We start from the raw sequence: 19,256 nt of genomic DNA, 5'->3' as shown, positions 1-19,256 counted from the left end.
ATTTCGAGGATATCCCGCCTTTGATTTGTATTTGACATATGTGCTCTTGTGACCCAATCTTATATCTTCTATCATCGTTAGGCGTGATACCTTCGTTAGTGTAGCTTCGTGTGTCTTGACGGGAGGATACACTATCAAGCCCCCAGTTTAATTTTACGAAGCTTTTTAACCAAGCTATGTTGAATTAAACTCAATCTGCCACATAATTACTTGATTTGACGTCTCTGATCCTAATAATTATTTACCCGGGTGCGATTACCTTTCTGCCCCTACTAATTATTTTCTGTTTAAATAGGGTTGAAGGGTGAAATGGTAATTTTTCGGTGCAGTTACCAAAGTAAGTCTGTAACTGATGAGACGGTTGCTACTCGAGGGTAATAAAGAGTTAATCTTTGATTTACTCTTTCATTTTTTCTTTCCTTTTTCTTTTGCTATTCTCTTCATCATCCGATCATCTTCCCTATTTCTCAAAAAAGGTATTGCTCCCATCTTGCTGTCTTTTTTGTTATTTTGTTATGTCTAAAGTAGGGCTTCGATCGATCTCTAGTGTCGTGACCCCTGAGCATTATGAACGCCTCTGTAAAACCCTAGGTCTCAAAGGAGACGACATAATTTTGCCGGAATCTGGTAAGTTTATGCTAGATTTTCCGGCAGATTACGTCGGAATGTACACGCAATCATTTACAGAGTGCAACCTTAGGATTCCCATTTCATCATTTTTTCTTAGTGTTCTTGATTACTTCCAAGTCCATGTTTCGATGTCCACCCTCTCGCCATTAAAAAGATCTTGGCTTTTGAATATATGTGCAAAGCTTATGGCGGTCAACCCTCGGTTGAGTTGTTTCGCTGTTTCTTTCAAACTGGTGACGCTGGGAATTGGGTTACCATTGCCAAGTGCCGTAAAAAGAGGGGTAGTATGATTGATACTCCAATGTGCTTTGCTTCTTCCATTCCTGATGTAAGGAATTGGAAGAATTCCTTTGTTTATATCAAGAAATCTTTTTTCTTTCCGGACAAATTTCCTAATGCCGTTGAGATCAGATGGGCCATTGTTCCCAAACAATATAGTGATCCTATCCCTGAGGATGCTAAGAATGATCCTCTCTACGGTAGGATTTGTCATCATCCTATAATTCCTTCAACTCTTCCGGATTCCCTTCTTTTTAAGCTCAGCATGGCACCTTCCTGGGAGAAAGGCGAAGCTATCCCTGTGTACTTTTGTGGGGAAAGGGGTAGGTTTTGTATGTCTTAGGTTTTATTCTTGTTTATACTTTCTTGTGTTAATTTTTTCTGACTTTGCTCGCTTTTGCAGAGATGTCTTTGCGAAATGTTATCAAATCTTTTGGGGTGAAACAGATGACTGAATCCGTCCGTGCTAGTACTGTGGTCAAGGAGCTTGGTTCTCCCTCATGTTCTGATTTTATGGAGGTGGATAGCAAACCGGAGAAAGTGGCTGAGTCAAGTGCCCCCAAGGTTCAACCCAACGCCAAGGTTGCCTCGGAGCACGAACCTATTGATGTTGATGCTGAGCCTGACGTATCTAAGAGCATTCCTGTTAGGGCCTCTAGGCGCCAGAAGGCTGCCAGGAAAATGAAGGAGGTTATTTCTGGTTCCCCCTTGAAGAAGGCTAAGTTTGCTCTCCATGATGAAGATACCAATGATGAAGCTCAAATTGAAGGTTCCGGTGACAACGTTCCCTTGGGTATGCTTTTTATTTGTTAGTGTTTTTTATATTAACTGTGCTTCTTGCTTGAGCAAATTTATGTGCCCTTGTAGGTGATACTCCTGTTATCCCTTCTTTAGAAGCTTGTTTCGATGTGTTCGATGAGATGATTCCTTCTGAATTCGAAGATGCTTTTGTGGATACCTCCAAACTCATTGATGTTTATACCGCTCATTGTTATCGTTCTGCTATTTATAATCACCTCGTCCTATCTCGTTTGAAGCAGAAATCTAGCGATGTTGTATGTCTAGAGAGGGAGGTGGAAGAGCTTAGGGATGTCAATGCATCTTCCAAAGAGTATGTGAGGAAGCTACAGGAACAATTGTTGTTGAACACATCTTGGGAGGAGGAGGTGAAGTCAGCCAAGAGTGAGATTCTGAGCATGCAGGAGAAACAGAAGCTGGATGAGAAGAGAATAGCTGACTTGGAAGAAGAGAATAAGGTTCTTCATCAGGAAGCGAAGGTGTTGGCAGATCATAAGAAGAGGTTTGATGGTTTGAAAACAAATTATTCTGATGTGATTACCCAGGTCATTCCACATGTCTGCATGCAGGTTATTCGCAGCAAAGAATTGAGCACGTTTGTTGGTGATGTTGTTCTTGCTAGCAAACTTTAGGAGAGGTGTAAATTGTTGACCGAGTTATCCCAGCAAGGCAAGCTTGAGCTTAGCAGTTATCCAGAGTATACTGATCAGGCTTCAGACCTTGTTGATGCTGCGTGTGCTCGATTTGCCGATGATGAGCTTAATTATGTCACCTCTGTTGCTGCTCATTCTGATTCTAAGCCTGTGGAGCTCCTCGCCTTGGTTGCAGAGTAATGATCTTTGTGGTTTGTTGTGTTATGATCCTCTTTTGATGTGATGACTTGTATGCTAATTACTTTATGTTTAACGTACTTTTATCAGGCCTGCGTGCCTGCTGATTTGGGGCTCTGTTGCCTATAAACAATTTGTGTTTAGTATTTTGTGGGTTGTCATACCCGTTTGTCTATTACTACTCTACTTATCTTGTAAGCAGGTTGCTTTCTTTAATTTCATCTTGGCTGTCTAAGTGTAACCTTTTAGCATTCAAACATATGCACTGTTTCCATGTAGACTATGCCCTTTGTATATTGCTTAAGTTTGATAGGTGTTTCCCTTGGGGATACTTTGTGTGACGACCCGTCCTAATCCATCTGGACGAAGTCATCAACATCTGGTCCCATTGCGAGGTACTGACCTAAATATGCCATGAATGAATCCAAGTAACATCTTTAAAATAAGCAAATGCACAGCGGAAGATTTCTTTCATACCTGAGAATAAACATGCTTAAAAGTGTCAACCAAAAGGTTGGTGAGTTCATAGGTTTATCATAACAATCATTTCAATATATTAATATACCACAAGATTTCCGTTTATAAATATATGTACACTCGCAAGTGTATAAAAGTATTCTATAAGTTGTAGGCACCCGGTAACAAGCCTTAACGTTCATGTTTTACCCTCTGAAGTACACCAGATCATGTGTGTTTAAAATAACCTCGAAGTACTAAAGCATCCCATAGTCAGGATGGGGTTTGTCAGGCCCAATAGATCTATCTTTAGGATTCGCGCCTACCGCACATAGACAAGTAGTTTAATGTTACCAAGCTAAGGGTATATTTCTGGTTTAAACCCACGTATAATTAGTTTTAGTACTTGTGCCTATTTCGTAAAATATTTATAAAACAGTGCATGTATTCTCAGCCCAAAAATATATATTGCAAAAGCAATTAAAAAGGGAGCAAATGAAACTCACATATCAATATTGTGGTTCAATATTGTAGAAAAAGTATGCAGACGCAACGGAGATAAAAAAATGAAAGGTTAGCCTTTGATTCACGAACAATACACCCGAACAATACCCATAACCTCCTTAGATAATACCAATAAATTCCTTAGCTTTAACTTGTTTGAAAACACGTTTGCAAATCACCCGAACCTAACCCCGTCGTAGTATTTTATATATTATTTTGTAATAATAATACTACTAATAAGGTTAATAATAATATTAATAACCTTAATACTAATAATGGAAACAATATTAATAATAATAATAATATAAATAATAATATTAATATACGAAGTAACTATGTGAAAGGAAAGAAAAAAAATTTGCATGTATCATGTGTATGTTATGTTCTCCATCTATATATAGAATTTAGATATAATATAATAATAATATAATAATTTAATTATAATAATATAATAATATAATAAATAAATAAATAAGTTCACGTGAAAGTGATGAGTGTAATTGAAATCTTAGTCATCAATTGGGTTTGTAATTGCCGGCACAAAATTTAATTTAAAAATATATTAAATCACAATCCGTTATCTGATGTACCATTAACAATAAATGTCAAAAAAAATCATATAGAAATTTCATAATTTAGGATAAAGTTAAAATATTTATTTTTATCAGAACGGTTGAGAAAGGAGATATAAAGATTAAATCGTTCTTCATTACATCAATGGATATGTAACAATATATAGATTCATAGTGCATCGATAATATTTTTCATAATAGTCAATAAGTTCCAATGTTCTATCTCAGTTTCATAAACAAAAATGATACATAAGCGTTTATAGTAGTTTAAATTAGCAAACACAAATCAATATCTATTTTAATTTTTAATATAATAATAATAAGAAAATAGATTGAAAATTTGAGTCTAAAAGAAAAAGTGGCATATAGTTCAATGCACTCAATGATCAAAACATTACTACATGCCATTCAAATTGTCATATATATCTACAAAATGACCATCAAATCTCAAAGTAGTTGTTTGATCAATCGAAGGATGTAATTACATCCTACATTTTGTATTTTAATTAGCTTGTATAAACCATACCCTATATTCAAAATAATATATATTCTTACGTTTAAATAATAGATTTTTATTATATCATAAATATATATATTTGAAAACTTAATATATTCATAATAAGGTTTTCAAAACTAAATATATTCAAATTACCTTTTATATTTATTAAAAATGTTTTAATAATAGAACTTATTATATCACAAAACGTTTTCATTACATCGCGTATTATTTTACGTATTTATTTCCAAAAATTTAATCATACAATAGTTACAATAATATTTCAAATTATTATATATTTATATATGTATCTTTTTACAAATAATTGTTCGTGAATCGTCGGGAATGGTCGAAATCAAATGAGTGTACCAAAATAGTTCAAAAGTTTTGAGACGCAACATGGCGGACTTTACTTATCATGTCAGAATTATGAAATCGTATCGTGAGTTTGGTTCGAAATTAGTCGAAATTTTCCGGGTCATGACACTTTGCAATAGCTTCAGTATACCTCTCGGGTTACCTTTGCTCAATGATAAAGTTGGCAAGTATTCCTCTTGGGAATACTTTGCAATAGCTTCGGTATACCTCTCGGGTTATCTCTTGCTTATTGCTAGAGTTTGGTAAGTATTCCTCTTGGGAATACTTTGCAATAGCTTCGGTATACCTCTTGGGTTACCTCTTGCTTATTGATAGAGTTGGCAAGTATTCCTCTTGGGAATACTTTGCAATAGCTTCGGTATACCTCTCGGGTTACCTCTTGCTTATTGCTAGAGTTTGGTAAGTATTCCTCTTGGGAATACTTTGCAATAGCTTCGGTATACCTCTTGGGTTACCTCTTGCTTATTGCTAGAGTTTGGTAAGTATTCCTCTTGGGAATACTTTGCAATAGCTTCGGTATACCTCTTGGGTTACCTCTTGATTATTGTTAGAGTTTGGTAAGTATTCCTCTTGGGAATACTTTGCAATAGCTTCGGTATACCTCTTGGGTTACCTCTTGCTTATCGCTAGAGTTTGGTAAGTATTCCTCTGGGGAATACTTTGCAACAGCTTCGATATACCTCTTGGGTTACCTCTTGCTTATTTCTAGAGTTAAGTAAGTATTACAACACTTATAATTGATGTTTCCAAAAGATAGTAGGATTTCATTCAAATTTCTCGTGGTAGGAAGCGTATAAGTTTCAACTACCCATTATGAATTTTCCTACTTACATACAACTAGAAATCTAGAAATAAAACTTTCAAAGGTTTACCCCATTCCAGGTTCTGGGGATCTGTTTCCCTTCCGTCGTTTCGAGTTTGTATGAACCGTTCCCAAAAGCTTCGGAGATTATGTACGGACCTTCCCAGGTTGGGCCCATCTTTCCTTCATATTCCACTTTTTTGGTGCTAATGAGCCTTAGGACATAATCTCCGACCTTGTATACCAATGGTTTGACTCTCTTATTGTAATACTTCTCAATCATTTTCTTGTATGCTGCTTCCCGAATTAACGCAGCCTCCCTTCTTTCCTCCATGAGGTCAAGATTGAGACGGAGATTCTCCTCGTTTTCTTCAAGGTTTGCGGTCCTGTTGGTTAATACCTGTATCTCTGCGGGTAATACTGCCTCAGTTCCATAAACCAAACTGTAAGGAGGTTTCTCCGTTACTCCTTTTGGGTGTGGTTCGGTGAGCCCATAGGACCAGGGGGAGTTCTTCCATCCATCCTTGGTGGCATTTACCCAATCATTTCTCGAGACCATTTAAGATATCCATGTTGGTTACTTCAACATGTCCGTTCCCTTTGTGGGTGGTAAACGGAGGTAAAGGTTTGCTTTATCTGTAGTTTTTCGCAGAACCCCGGGAAGATACCTTCAGAAAATTGTTTCCCATTATCCGAAATGATTTCTTGGGGTATCCCAAATCGATACACGATATGTTCCCAAACGAACTTTTCTATATGTTTCCCTGTCATGGTGCTTAACGGTTTTGCTTCCGTCCACTTTGTGAAGTAGTCTATCGCAACCACCAACCATTTGTAGCCTCCTGGTGCTTCGGTGAGTGGACCTACTAGATCTATGCCCCCACTTTGAGAAAGGCCATGCTGATAACACCGATATCATATCTTGCTTTGGCTATTTTTGAACTTTAGCGTGGATCTGACATGGCTCACAGGTTCGTAAGAGCGTGACCGTATCTTCGTGCATGGTTGGCCAATAATACCTCATCCTTAGTATTTTTGCCACTATTGACCTTGGTCCGGAGTGAAGTTCACAGATGCCTTCGTGCATTTCTTTGATGATCATCGAAGCTTGGTTTGGTCCGACACAGCGAAGCCACGGGGTGAGGAAAGATTTCCTGTACAAGGCTCCGTTCATTATCTTGTATAACGGTGCTTTGATCCGGATCTTTTTTGCTTCTTTTTTATCCTCGGGTAAGATCCCGAGCTCCAAATATTACTTAATGGCTTCATCCATGTGTTTTCTTCTTCGGTGATTAAGTCGTGGACTTCCTGAGCTTCGATGGACCTTTTTTCCAACACTTCGACCAACACTTCCTTTGCCAGGTGTGCGAAGGTGATAGAAGCTAATTTGCTCAGAGTGTCTGCTTTCTTATTCTGACTTCTTCTCACATGTTCTATTGTGAAGCTTCTGAAGCTTTATACTAGTTCCCTGACCTTTGACAGATAGAGTTGTATGGTTGGCTGTCTTGCTTCGAAGATACTTAGGACTTGGTTAGCAATGATTTGTGAGTCTACAAAGGCTTGCAAATGCTCAATTTTCATCTCCTTCGCTATTCTGAGCCCGACGAGCAGAGCTTCGTATTCTGCTTCGTTGTTAGTTGTGTTGAACTCGAAACGAAGCGCGTAAGTAAACTCTTGTCCCTCTGGATTGATTAGCATAAGTCCTGTCCCCGAACCATCAGAGCTAGAGGCTCCATCAGTGAACAATTTCCATTCCTTCGTTTCAATAGTCGGAGTGATAATTTGTGCGAAGGTGGAGTTGTTTTCTTCGTCTGTCTCCATTGTTTCTGCCATGAAGTCTGCTAGCACTTGGGCTTTGATTGAATGGCGAGCTTAGAAATCGATGTCATGTTCGCCGAGCTCTATTGCCCACTTGGCCATTCTGCCCGACTTTTATGGCTTCATAAGGACCTGTCTAATTTGCTTGTTAGTTAACACAATGATAGGATGAGCTTGGAAATACCTTCGTAGTTTTCTCGCAGTGTGAACCAGGGCAAGCGTGAGCTTTTTGAGCTCTGGGTAATTGACTTATGCACCTTGCAGGACTCGGCTTATGAAATATATCAGGACCTGTACCCTTTCACGTTCTGCTACTAACACCGCACTGATGCATTCCTTGGACGTCGCTAGGTAGAGATATAGCGTCTCTCCTATCTTTGGTGACGTCAGGGTTGGCAGATTAGCAATGTGTGCCTTCATATCAACGAAGTCTTTTTCGGCCTCTTCGATCCATGATATTTTCTTTGCTCCCAAGCATCCTTTTAAAACTTTGAAGAAAGGCAATTGCTTCTCAGCCCCCTTGGACAGAAAACAACTTAATGGCGCTAGCTTCCCATTTAAACTCTGCATCTCTTTGACCGTGGTTGGGGTTTTGAGTTGTTGGAGCTTGTCTACTTTCTCTGGATTTGCTAAAATTCCTTTCTTAGTGATATAATACCCTAAGAACCTTCCTTCTTCTACCCCGAATGAGCACTTCTTGGGGTTTAGCTTCATGTTGACTGACCGAAGGGTGTCGAAGGTTTCTTGAATGTCTTTCAGCAAAGTGCTTTCTTCAGGGCTCTTGATCACCATGTCATCAACATAAGCCTCCAAGTTTCTCCCTAGTTGCTTACGAAAGACTTTGTCCACCAGCCTTTGGTAGGTGGCTCCGGCGTTCTTTAATCCGAAGGGCATTTTCTTATAGCAATATATCCCCTTGCTTGTGAAGAACGATGTCTTTTCCTCGTCTTCTTCAGCCATTTGGATCTGATGGTAGCCTTTGTAGGCATCAAGAAAACATTTGTACTTGTACCTGGTTAGGGATTCCAGCTTCCAATCGATCTCCGGCGGGGGTAGCAATCCTTAGGGCAAGCTTTGTTGATATTTGTAAAATCGACGCACATTCTCCACCCTCCGTTAGATTTCTTCACCATGACGTGGTTTGCAACCCAGGTGGGATATTCGCTTCTCGGATTATGCCAGCCTGGAGTAGTTCTTCAACCTCTTTGCAAGCAGCCTCATCTCTCTCATCAGCGAGGTTTCTTTTCTTCTGATGTATTGGCTCTAGGTGCTTGTATTCGTTGAGCTTGTGTTCCGTAGAAAAGGTTATTCCGTCGATACTGAGCGTTTAAGGAATACCTGTCATATCTCCATATTCCCAAGCGAAGATGTCGATATTGGCCTGTAGTAGCTTGCGAAGCTTTTTCTTCACTTTCGAAGGTAGCGACCTTCCGATAACTACTTTTTGCTCAGGGAATAGAGGGTTGATGGAGATTTTCTCTTCGTTCGAACCTTCTTCTCTTGTTTCGAGGATACATTCACCTGGTCTTTCCTCCGTTTCCCTGATTGCCATAATTACTGTAGTGACCCGAACTTTTCCATGTTTATATATATTAATTGAGATTGTTATTTACATGATTAAATGTTTCCAACATGTTAAGCAATCAAACTTGTTAAGACTTGATTAATTGAAATATGTTTCATATAGACAATTGACCACCCAAGTTGACCGGTGATTAACGAACGTTAAAACTTGTAAACACTATATGATGACATATATATGGATATATATATAGTTAACATGATACTATGATAAGTAAACATATCATTAAGTATATTAACAATGAACTACATATGTAAAAACAAGACTACTAACTTAATGATTTTTAAACGAGACATATATGTAACGATTATCGTTGTAAAGACATTTAATGTATATATATCATATTAAGAGATATTCATACATGATAATATCATGATAATATAATAATTTAAAATCTCATTTGATATTATAAACATTGGGTTAACAATATTTAACAAGATCGTTAACCTAAAGGTTTCAAAACAACACTTACATGTAACGACTAACGATGACTTAACGACTCAGTTAAAATGTATATACATGTAGTGTTTTAATATGTATTTATACACTTTTGAAAGACTTCAATACACTTATCAAAATACTTCTACTTAACAAAAATGCTTACAATTACATCCTCGTTCAGTTTCATCAACAATTCTACTCGTATGCACCCGTATTCGTACTCGTACAATACACAGCTTTTAGATGTATGTACTATTGGTATATACACTCCAATGATCAGCTCTTAGCAGCCCATGTGAGTCACCTAACACATGTGGGAACCATCATTTGGCAACTAGCATGAAATATCTCATAAAATTACAAAAATATGAGTAATCATTCATGACTTATTTACATGAAAACAAAATTACATATCCTTTATATCTAATCCATACACCAACGACCAAAAACACCTACAAACACTTTCATTCTTCAATTTTCTTCATCTAATTGATCTCTCTCAAGTTCTATCTTCAAGTTCTAAGTGTTCTTCATAAATTCCAAAAGTTCTAGTTTCATAAAATCAAGAATACTTTCAAGTTTGCTAGCTCACTTCCAATCTTGTAAGGTGATCATCCAACCTCAAGAAATCTTTGTTTCTTACAGTAGGTTATCATTCTAATACAAGGTAATAATCATATTCAAACTTTGGTTCAATTTCTATAACTATAACAATCTTATTTCAAGTGATGATCTTACTTGAACTTGTTTTCGTGTCATGATTCTGCTTCAAGAACTTCGAGCCATCCAAGGATCCATTGAAGCTAGATCCATTTTTCTCTTTTCCAGTAGGTTTATCCAAGGAAATTAAGGTAGTAATGATGTTCATAACATCATTCGATTCATACATATAAATCTATCTTATTCGAAGGTTTAAACTTGTAATCACTAGAACATAGTTTAGTTAATTCTAAACTTGTTCGCAAACAAAAGTTAATCCTTCTAAATTGACTTTTAAAATCAACTAAACACATGTTCTATATCTATATGATATGCTAACTTAATGATTTAAAACCTGGAAACACGAAAAACACCGTAAAACCGGATTTACGCCGTCGTAGTAACACCGCGGGCTGTTTTGGGTTAGTTAATTAAAAACTATGATAAACTTTGATTTAAAAGTTGTTATTCTGAGAAAATGATTTTTATTATGAACATGAAACTATATCCAAAAATTATGGTTAAACTCAAAGTGGAAGTATGTTTTCTAAAATGGTCATCTAGACGTCGTTCTTTCGACTGAAATGACTACCTTTACAAAAACGACTTGTAACTTATTTTTCCGACTACAAACCTATACTTTTCTATTTAGATTCATAAAATAGAGTTCAATATGAAACCATAGCAATTTGATTCACTCAAAACGGATTTAAAATGAAGAAGTTATGGGTAAAACAAGATTGGATAATTTTTCTCATTTTAGCTACGTGAAAATTGGTAACAAATCTATTCCAACCATAACTTAATCAACTTGTATTGTATATTATGTAATCTTGAGATACCATAGACACGTATACAATGTTTCGACCTATCATGTCGACACATCTATATATATTTCGGAACAACCATAGACACTCTATATGTGAATGTTGGAGTTAGCTATACAGGGTTGAGGTTGATTCCAAAATATATATAGTTTGAGTTGTGATCAATACTGAGATACGTATACACTGGGTCGTGGATTGATTCAAGATAATATTTATCGATTTATTTCTGTACATCTAACTGTGGACAACTAGTTGTAGGTTACTAACGAGGACAGCTGACTTAATAAACTTAAAACATCAAAATATATTAAAAGTGTTGTAAATATATTTTGAACATACTTTGATATATATGTATATATTGTTATAGGTTCGTGAATCAACCAGTGGCCAAGTCTTACTTCCCGACGAAGTAAAAATCTGTGAAAGTGAGTTATAGTCCCACTTTTAAAATCTAATATTTTTGGGATGAGAATACATGCAGGTTTTATAAATGATTTACAAAATAGACACAAGTACGTGAAACTACATTCTATGGTTGAATTATCGAAATCGAATATGCCCCTTTTTATTAAGTCTGGTAATCTAAGAATTTGGGAACAGACACCCTAATTGACGCGAATCCTAAAGATAGATCTATTGGGCTTAACAAACCCCATCCAAAGTACCGGATGCTTTAGTACTTCGAAATTTATATCATATCCGAAGGGTGTCCCGGAATGATGGGGATATTCTTATATATGCATCTTGTTAATGTCGGTTACCAGGTGTTCACCATATGAATGATTTTTATCTCTATGTATGGGATGTGTATTGAAATATGAAATCTTGTGGTCTATTGTTACGATTTGATATATATAGGTTAAACCTATAACTCACCAACATTTTTGTTGACGTTTAAAGCATGTTTATTCTCAGGTGAATATTAAGAGCTTCCGCTGTTGCATACTAAAATAAGGACAAGATTTGGAGTCCATGTTTGTATGATATTGTGTAAAAACTGCATTCAAGAAACTGATTTCGATGTAACATATTTGTATTGTAAACCATTATGTAATGGTCGTGTGTAAACAGGATATTTTAGATTATCATTATTTGATAATCTACGTAAAGCTTTTTAAACCTTTATTTATGAAATAAAGGTTATGGTTTGTTTTAAAAATGAATGCAGTCTTTGAAAAATGTCTCATATAGAGGTCAAAACCTCGCAACGAAATCAATTAATATGGAACGTTTTTAATCAATAAGAACGGGACATTTCAGTTGGTATCCGAGCGTTGGTCTTAGAGAACCAGAATTTTGCATTAGTGTGTCTTATCGAGTTTGTTAGGATGCATTAGTGAGTCTGGACTTCGACCGTGTTTACTTGAAAAATGATTGCTTAACAAATTTTGTTGGAAACTATATATTTTTAACATGTGAATATTATGTGATATATTAATCTCTTAACGCGTTTGATATTATGTGATAGATGTCTACCTCTAGAACAAGTCCCATTGACTCACCTAATAATAATGAAGAGTCAAATGTAAATTGGAATGATTCGTGGACTGATTCACAAGTTCCCGAAGAGGAACCGGAAGAAGAGTCGGAACCGGAAGAAGAATCGGAACCGGAAGAAGAATCGGAACCGGATGAAGAAATAGAACCGGTGGGGGAAATAATAAAACGGTTAAGTAAAAGAAAATCCTCAACCAACCGACCAAGGTTAATTATGGTCAATGGTGTTTCCGCCAAGGAAGCAAAATATTGGGAGGATTACCAATTCTCCGATGAATCGGATTCCGACGAGAATTCCGATGATATTATAGAAATTACCCCAACTGAATTTAAAAAGGCAAAAGAAAATAATAAGGGAAAGGGCATAAAAATAGAGAAATCTAATTCCAACCCCGATGAACTTTATATGTATCGTCAACCCCCGAAGTCCTTAAGTTGTAACAATGACCCGGGAACCTCTAAACCACCAGGTTTTTCTAAACCAATGTGGACAACGACGGCTCGTATTAGGGGAACATCATATATCCCTAGAAACTTGGCAAAACGAACCAAAACTGAAGAAGAAGAAACGAGCGAGTCGGAATAAGATAGTTGTATTCGTGTGGTGTAATATATGTAATATAGTATTCTTATGCTTTATGATATATGTAAAAATTGCTTGTATTAATAAGTATTTTTTTTATGAATCTAACTCTTGTCTATTTTACAGTTTAAAAACACAAAATGGATAGACAACCCAATATTTTAAGAGACCTACCCGGAGACATGATTGATGAAATCTTGTCTAGAGTCGGCCAGAATTCCTCGGCACAACTATTTAAGGCGAGATCAGTTTGTAAGACATTCGAAGAACGTTCCAAGAATGTCTTGGTTTATAAGAGACTTTCGTTTGAAAGATGGGGGATATCACATTGGGAAACCCATAAGTTACGATGTGTTTACTTTGACGCATATATTGCGGGGAACTCAAATGCTATTTTACGCAACGGGTTAAGAAATTATTTTGACTCAATATATCCGAATATTGGACTTCGTGATTTAGAAAAAGCGGCTAACATGCAACATAAAGAAGCATGTTATGCTTACGGATTAGTAATGTTCGCTTCTCACCAAAGTGAGAACAAGAACATCGGGCTACAACTATTAAACAAAACGTTTCCACAAGTGACGGAGTCGGTAATTGGGGTAAGAAATGAGGTTTTTAGATTATTACGGGACTGTTGGACATTACGTAACCCTCGTCCCTTTGACGACGTTACAACACGCTGTCTTATCAACGGCCATAACGGTTATGTTGCACAAGACCAAGGATGGGAAGTAGTCCTAGTAAAACCAGAATGCATGACTTGTTTCTGGACGTATGAATTACGTGTCTTTATTGCCTTTGCTGAACGACTTGTGTACTAGCTAGAATTATCTTCACAACTATCTTGTATCAAAGTTATTGTGTGCTATATTTCATGCTTTATGTAAAATAAGCGGTATTGTAAGTTTGTAAAATATTGTATAAAAGTTTGAACGCGAAATATTATTATAATCAGTTTTTCATATAGAATTGTAGTAGTTGAATTATATATTAGCTACTAAGTATGAACTTAACGGGTCGGTACTACCCGGATTTAAACTTATAAAACGCTAATATGAAGAAAAAGCTTTTATAAATGAGTTCATATTATGCTACGAAATACTATTAACTACTCTTAATATTCTGTATGATTAACTTGTTCCATTTAACTATTTTGAAGGAAATGGCACCGACTACTCGACACACCGTGAATATGAATGAAGAGGAATTCCGTACTTTTCTAGCTTCAAACATAGCCGCAGTACAGGCTGCGCTACATACCAACAATAACCTTGGATCTAGCAGTACAGGAAATCGTGTAGGATGCACCTACAAAGAATTCACTGCCTGCAAACCTTTGGAATTTGATGGAACCGAAGGACCGATCGGATTGAAACGGTGGACCGAGAAGGTCGAATCGGTGTTTGCCATAAGTAAGTGTACTGAAGAGGACAAAGTAAAGTACGCTACGCATACCTTCACAGGTTCTGCATTAACATGGTGGAATACCTATCTAGAGCAAGTGGGACAAGACGATGCGTACGCACTACCGTGGTCAGCATTTAAGCCCTTGATGAACGAGAAGTACCGTCCCAGAACCGAGGTCAATAAGCTCAAGACAGAACTTAGAGGGTTACGAACCCAAGGATTTGATATTACCACGTACGAAAGACTGAAAGGACCCGTTCATATACATTATAAACGATTCACAATAGTTGATTACATTGCGAGGTATTTGACCTCTATATGATACATTTTACAAACATTGCATTCGTTTTTAAAAGACAAACTTTCTTTACATCGAAAATTGACAGGCATGCATACCATTTCATAATATCCACTATCCAACTATAAATTGATTTAATAATAATCTTTGATGAACTCAATGACTCGAATGCAACGTTCTTCAAAATATGCTATGAAAGACTCCAAATAATATCTTTAAAACGAGCAAATGCACAGCGGAAGATTTCTTTAACACCTGAGAATAAACATGCTTTAAAGTGTCAATCAAAAGGTTGGTGAGTTCATTAGTTTATCATAATCATTTATTTTCATCATTTTAATAGACCACAAGAATTTCATTTTCAGTTCTCATAAATATACGTCACATGCATAGAGACAAAAATAATCATTCATATGGTGAACACCTGGTAACCGACATTAACTAGATACATATAAGAATATCCCCTATCATTCCGGGATCCTCCTTCGGACATGATATAAATTTCGAAGTACTAAAGCATCCGGTACTTTGGATGGGGTTTGTTAGGCCCAATAGATCTATCTTTAGGATTCGCGTCAATTAGGGTGTCTGTTCCCTAATTCTTAGATTACCAGACTTAATAAAAAGGGGCATATTCGATTTCGATAATTCAACCATAGAATGTAGTTTCACGTACTTGTGTCTATTTCGTAAAACATTTATAAAAGTTGCGCATGTATTCCCAGTCCAAAAATATAAAAGGTAAAAAGGCAAATGAAACTCACCATACTGTATTTCGTAGTAAAAATACATATAACGTCATTGAACAAGTGCAAGGTTGGCCTCGGATTCACGAACCTAAATTAATTATATATATTTATATGTTGTTCAATATTTGTCTAACAAATTAGGTCAAGTCATAGTGTACCACAATCCTAATGCTCGAGACTAATATGCAAAAGTCAACAAAAGTAAATTTGACTCAAAATAATTTCTAAAAATCTATACATGATTAATATATAGTTTAAATATCGTCGTTTTATATTTTTAAATATTTTAAAAAGATTTATTAGAGTAAATAATATAATTTATTTATTAATAAATAAAATTTTATATTAAATTTATATAATCAAATATACTTTTATATATATTAAGTAATAAAATTTATAGGGTTCATTTAATATCATAAAGATAATATGATAGGTATTATTAAAGTAAGTTATTACACGTAGTAAAATATGTTTGTATCACATATTTATTTGATAAAATAATATCTATAATGATAGTAAGTAAAAGTTGTATTATTTTGTAATAATAATTATTATTATAAAAATATCAATATTTATAATTACTAAGATGACATTATGATAAAACGATAATTCTAATTATGATAACTTTAATATTTACGATAATTTTTAATATTATCTTTAAAATAATTCTATTTAAAATTATAATAATAATGATATTTTATAGTAACAATGACATTTCTATTAAAATGATAATTTTTGTTAAAATGATAGTTTTAATACTAACGATACTTTTAATAATAATAGTAATGATAAAAAATAATAAGAACGATAATTTTATCTAAATTAATATCTTATAATATTTTAATTTCATCATGATACTCTTACTCATTATTTCCTAATCGTTTCGTTTAACAGCTTTTAATCGTCTTTTATATCGTGTTCATAATAATGATAATAATAGTAATCAAAATATTTAGGTGTTACAATTATTTGTTTTAATTGCACTAATATTAATAATGATAGTTACTATAATATTATTAACGATAATACTAATAATTATCTTAATGATAATATAGTAATAATAATAATAACAATAACAATAACCATTTTTAAATAATGATATATATATATATATATTAATAATGATAATAATAATAATAATAATACTAATAATAATAATAATAATAATAATAATGATAATGATAATGGGATAATAATAATAATAATAATACTAATTATAACTTTAACGATAATAACGATAGTAATAAAGAAAACAATTTTTAATGATAAATCCCTTTTATTGATAAAGATAATAATAATGATAATAATAAGATAAAACTAGAACGACGATAAAAACGACGATAATAATAATCATTTTTAATAAAAATATCGAAAATTCAATTGATTATAACTTCTAATCCGTTCATCGAAACCATTCGATATCTAAAGGAAAAGTTCTTAATTTTTCGCTAGCTTTCCAAGGACATGCATATCTTATACCTTATCTCAACCGCAAGTGTAACTAATTCAAGATTCAACCTAACCTGTCTAAGGGCAATATCAAAAGTACAAGTATGCATAATCCTAAATACTCGAGCACTAGTCAAGGATACACTATTAGTATGTAAAAGTTAAATTATGAGTACTCACGTATCAATATTGAGATTCAATATTGCAGGAAAGGTACGTAGACGCAACGGAAATGATAAACACTATATTGACCTCACGAGCATACCCATGAACCATACTCAATCACCTCTATAGCTATAACCCATAATTTCCTTAATCCTATCCTACTCGAAAAACAATTTCGAAATCACTCAGACAACACTCCGTCGTAATATTTTATGTATACTAATAATATCTTGAAATAATACGGAGTAAATATATATATGTAAATCGATTGAGAGAGTTTAGAGAAAAATATTTTCAAGTTTCTATGAAATAATGAAACCTATTGAATTCTATTTATAATAGATTTTTGAATTATTAAAATGAATTATTAAAGTATGAATTATTAAAGTGAATTATTAAAGTATGAATTATTAAAGTGAATTATTAAAGTATGAATTATTAAAGTGAATTATTAAAGTATAAATTATTAAAGTATGAATTATTAAAGTGAATTATTAAAGTTAAAGTAAAGTAAAAATAAAGTAAAGGTAAAGTTTAAGTATAGTAAAAGTATAAAACTATGTACGTATTATACGCGTATAAATATATATAATATTAATTTAAATCGTTATATATATTTAATAAAATAAAATATAAATATCGTTATCTTTATCATACTAGTTAAGTAATGAGTTGTCAAAAGTGGTTCTAGATATTTATAAAAGTTATATACGTTTTAATAATAAAGTTCTTTTTAAACTGAAAACGTTTTTGTACGTTTGAAACTAAATAGATCAATCGAGTCTTTATGAGATTCAATCTTCCACTATCCTTTGTCTAGTTCTCAATGATTGACAATTTGTTCTTATTTATAAATTACTTTACCATTTTCCGAATATTGTTAAAATGCAAAGATTTCTCAAATCAACGTGGGCCTTTCAACAGAGACTTGTAATCATAATTTAATATATCTGATAATTCAATCAGTTGATCTTATCTTCTAATTCCATTGATAAATATTTTGAAACAGATACAATCATATAAAGTATTTAATATAATATTTCATTTACGTTTCAAGTTATAATATATATACACATATACATATATAATCATATTCGTTTAATGGTTCGTGAATCGTTGGAACTTGGTCGAAGTTGAATGAATGTATGAACATAGTTTAAAATTCTTGAAATTTAACTTAACAAATATTGCTTATTGTGTCGGAAACATATAAAGATTAAAGTTTAAATTTGGTTGGAAATTTCCGGGTTGTCACAGTACCTACCCGTTAAAGAAATTTCGTCCCGAAATTTAAGTGGAAAGGTCGTGAATGATAATAAGTATGTTTTCATGATACATACGGGCTGAAAATTAGAGTTTTATCATCAGCGAATAATTTGGATAAACAATCCATTTATATGAAGAGTACGAATGAAGCTAACATAGAAGAGTGAAATGAGTAAGTGTAGATTCATCTTATCATTTGACGTAGATATGATTGATTCCCAGATTTCAAGGGATTTGAAGAAAATCTTCTTAATAAGATTTGACTCTCCGGTAATCAAGGAAATTAGGATCCGCTTTAAATGCGATCGTCCATTTTAATTATTCTGTCGGAGATTTTCTTATAAATTCACCTCCTTCGTTTCCTTACAACTCACACCTTCTGTTGATGCATTTTATGCAAGTCCCTAGACATCTACCCACGTCCATTGCAGGTACAACAGTTTACAGGCCACCATGATTGCTCATTATTATCCTGTGTTTGTATGTGGTTACAGGAACTGCAGGAACGAGATTTAGATGTTTGACTATGTTAGACTTAGTCAGACGTACGAGTGAAGCCTCACTAGTACGGCTGACAGGCTCATACGCACGGTTGATGCTGAGCTAAGTCACAATTACAACCTAAATGAGAAGACACGAGTGAGTGATCACCCGTACGGCTGATGAAGCCAACTCGTACGTGCGATGAATGAATCGTATGGGTGAGTCAACAGCAGGGGTATATAAA

General features: G+C 34.4%; 1 protein-coding gene across 1 annotated transcript; it reads right to left on the bottom strand.

Moving 5' to 3' along the window:
- Positions 1 to 5,803: 5,803 nt before the first annotated feature.
- Positions 5,804 to 6,304, bottom strand: LOC139893485 (uncharacterized). The gene has a single exon (XM_071876647.1). It carries the CDS (start codon positions 6,302 to 6,304, stop codon positions 5,804 to 5,806), a length of 501 nt encoding a protein of 166 aa, XP_071732748.1.
- Positions 6,305 to 19,256: the final 12,952 nt, after the last annotated feature.

Source organism: Rutidosis leptorrhynchoides, chromosome 1 (genome assembly GCF_046630445.1).
Source record: "Rutidosis leptorrhynchoides isolate AG116_Rl617_1_P2 chromosome 1, CSIRO_AGI_Rlap_v1, whole genome shotgun sequence".
Classification (NCBI taxonomy): Eukaryota; Viridiplantae; Streptophyta; class Magnoliopsida; order Asterales; family Asteraceae; genus Rutidosis; species Rutidosis leptorrhynchoides.
Note: the sequence above shows the minus strand (reverse complement) of the source record. Positions and strands in the feature narration are given on the sequence as shown.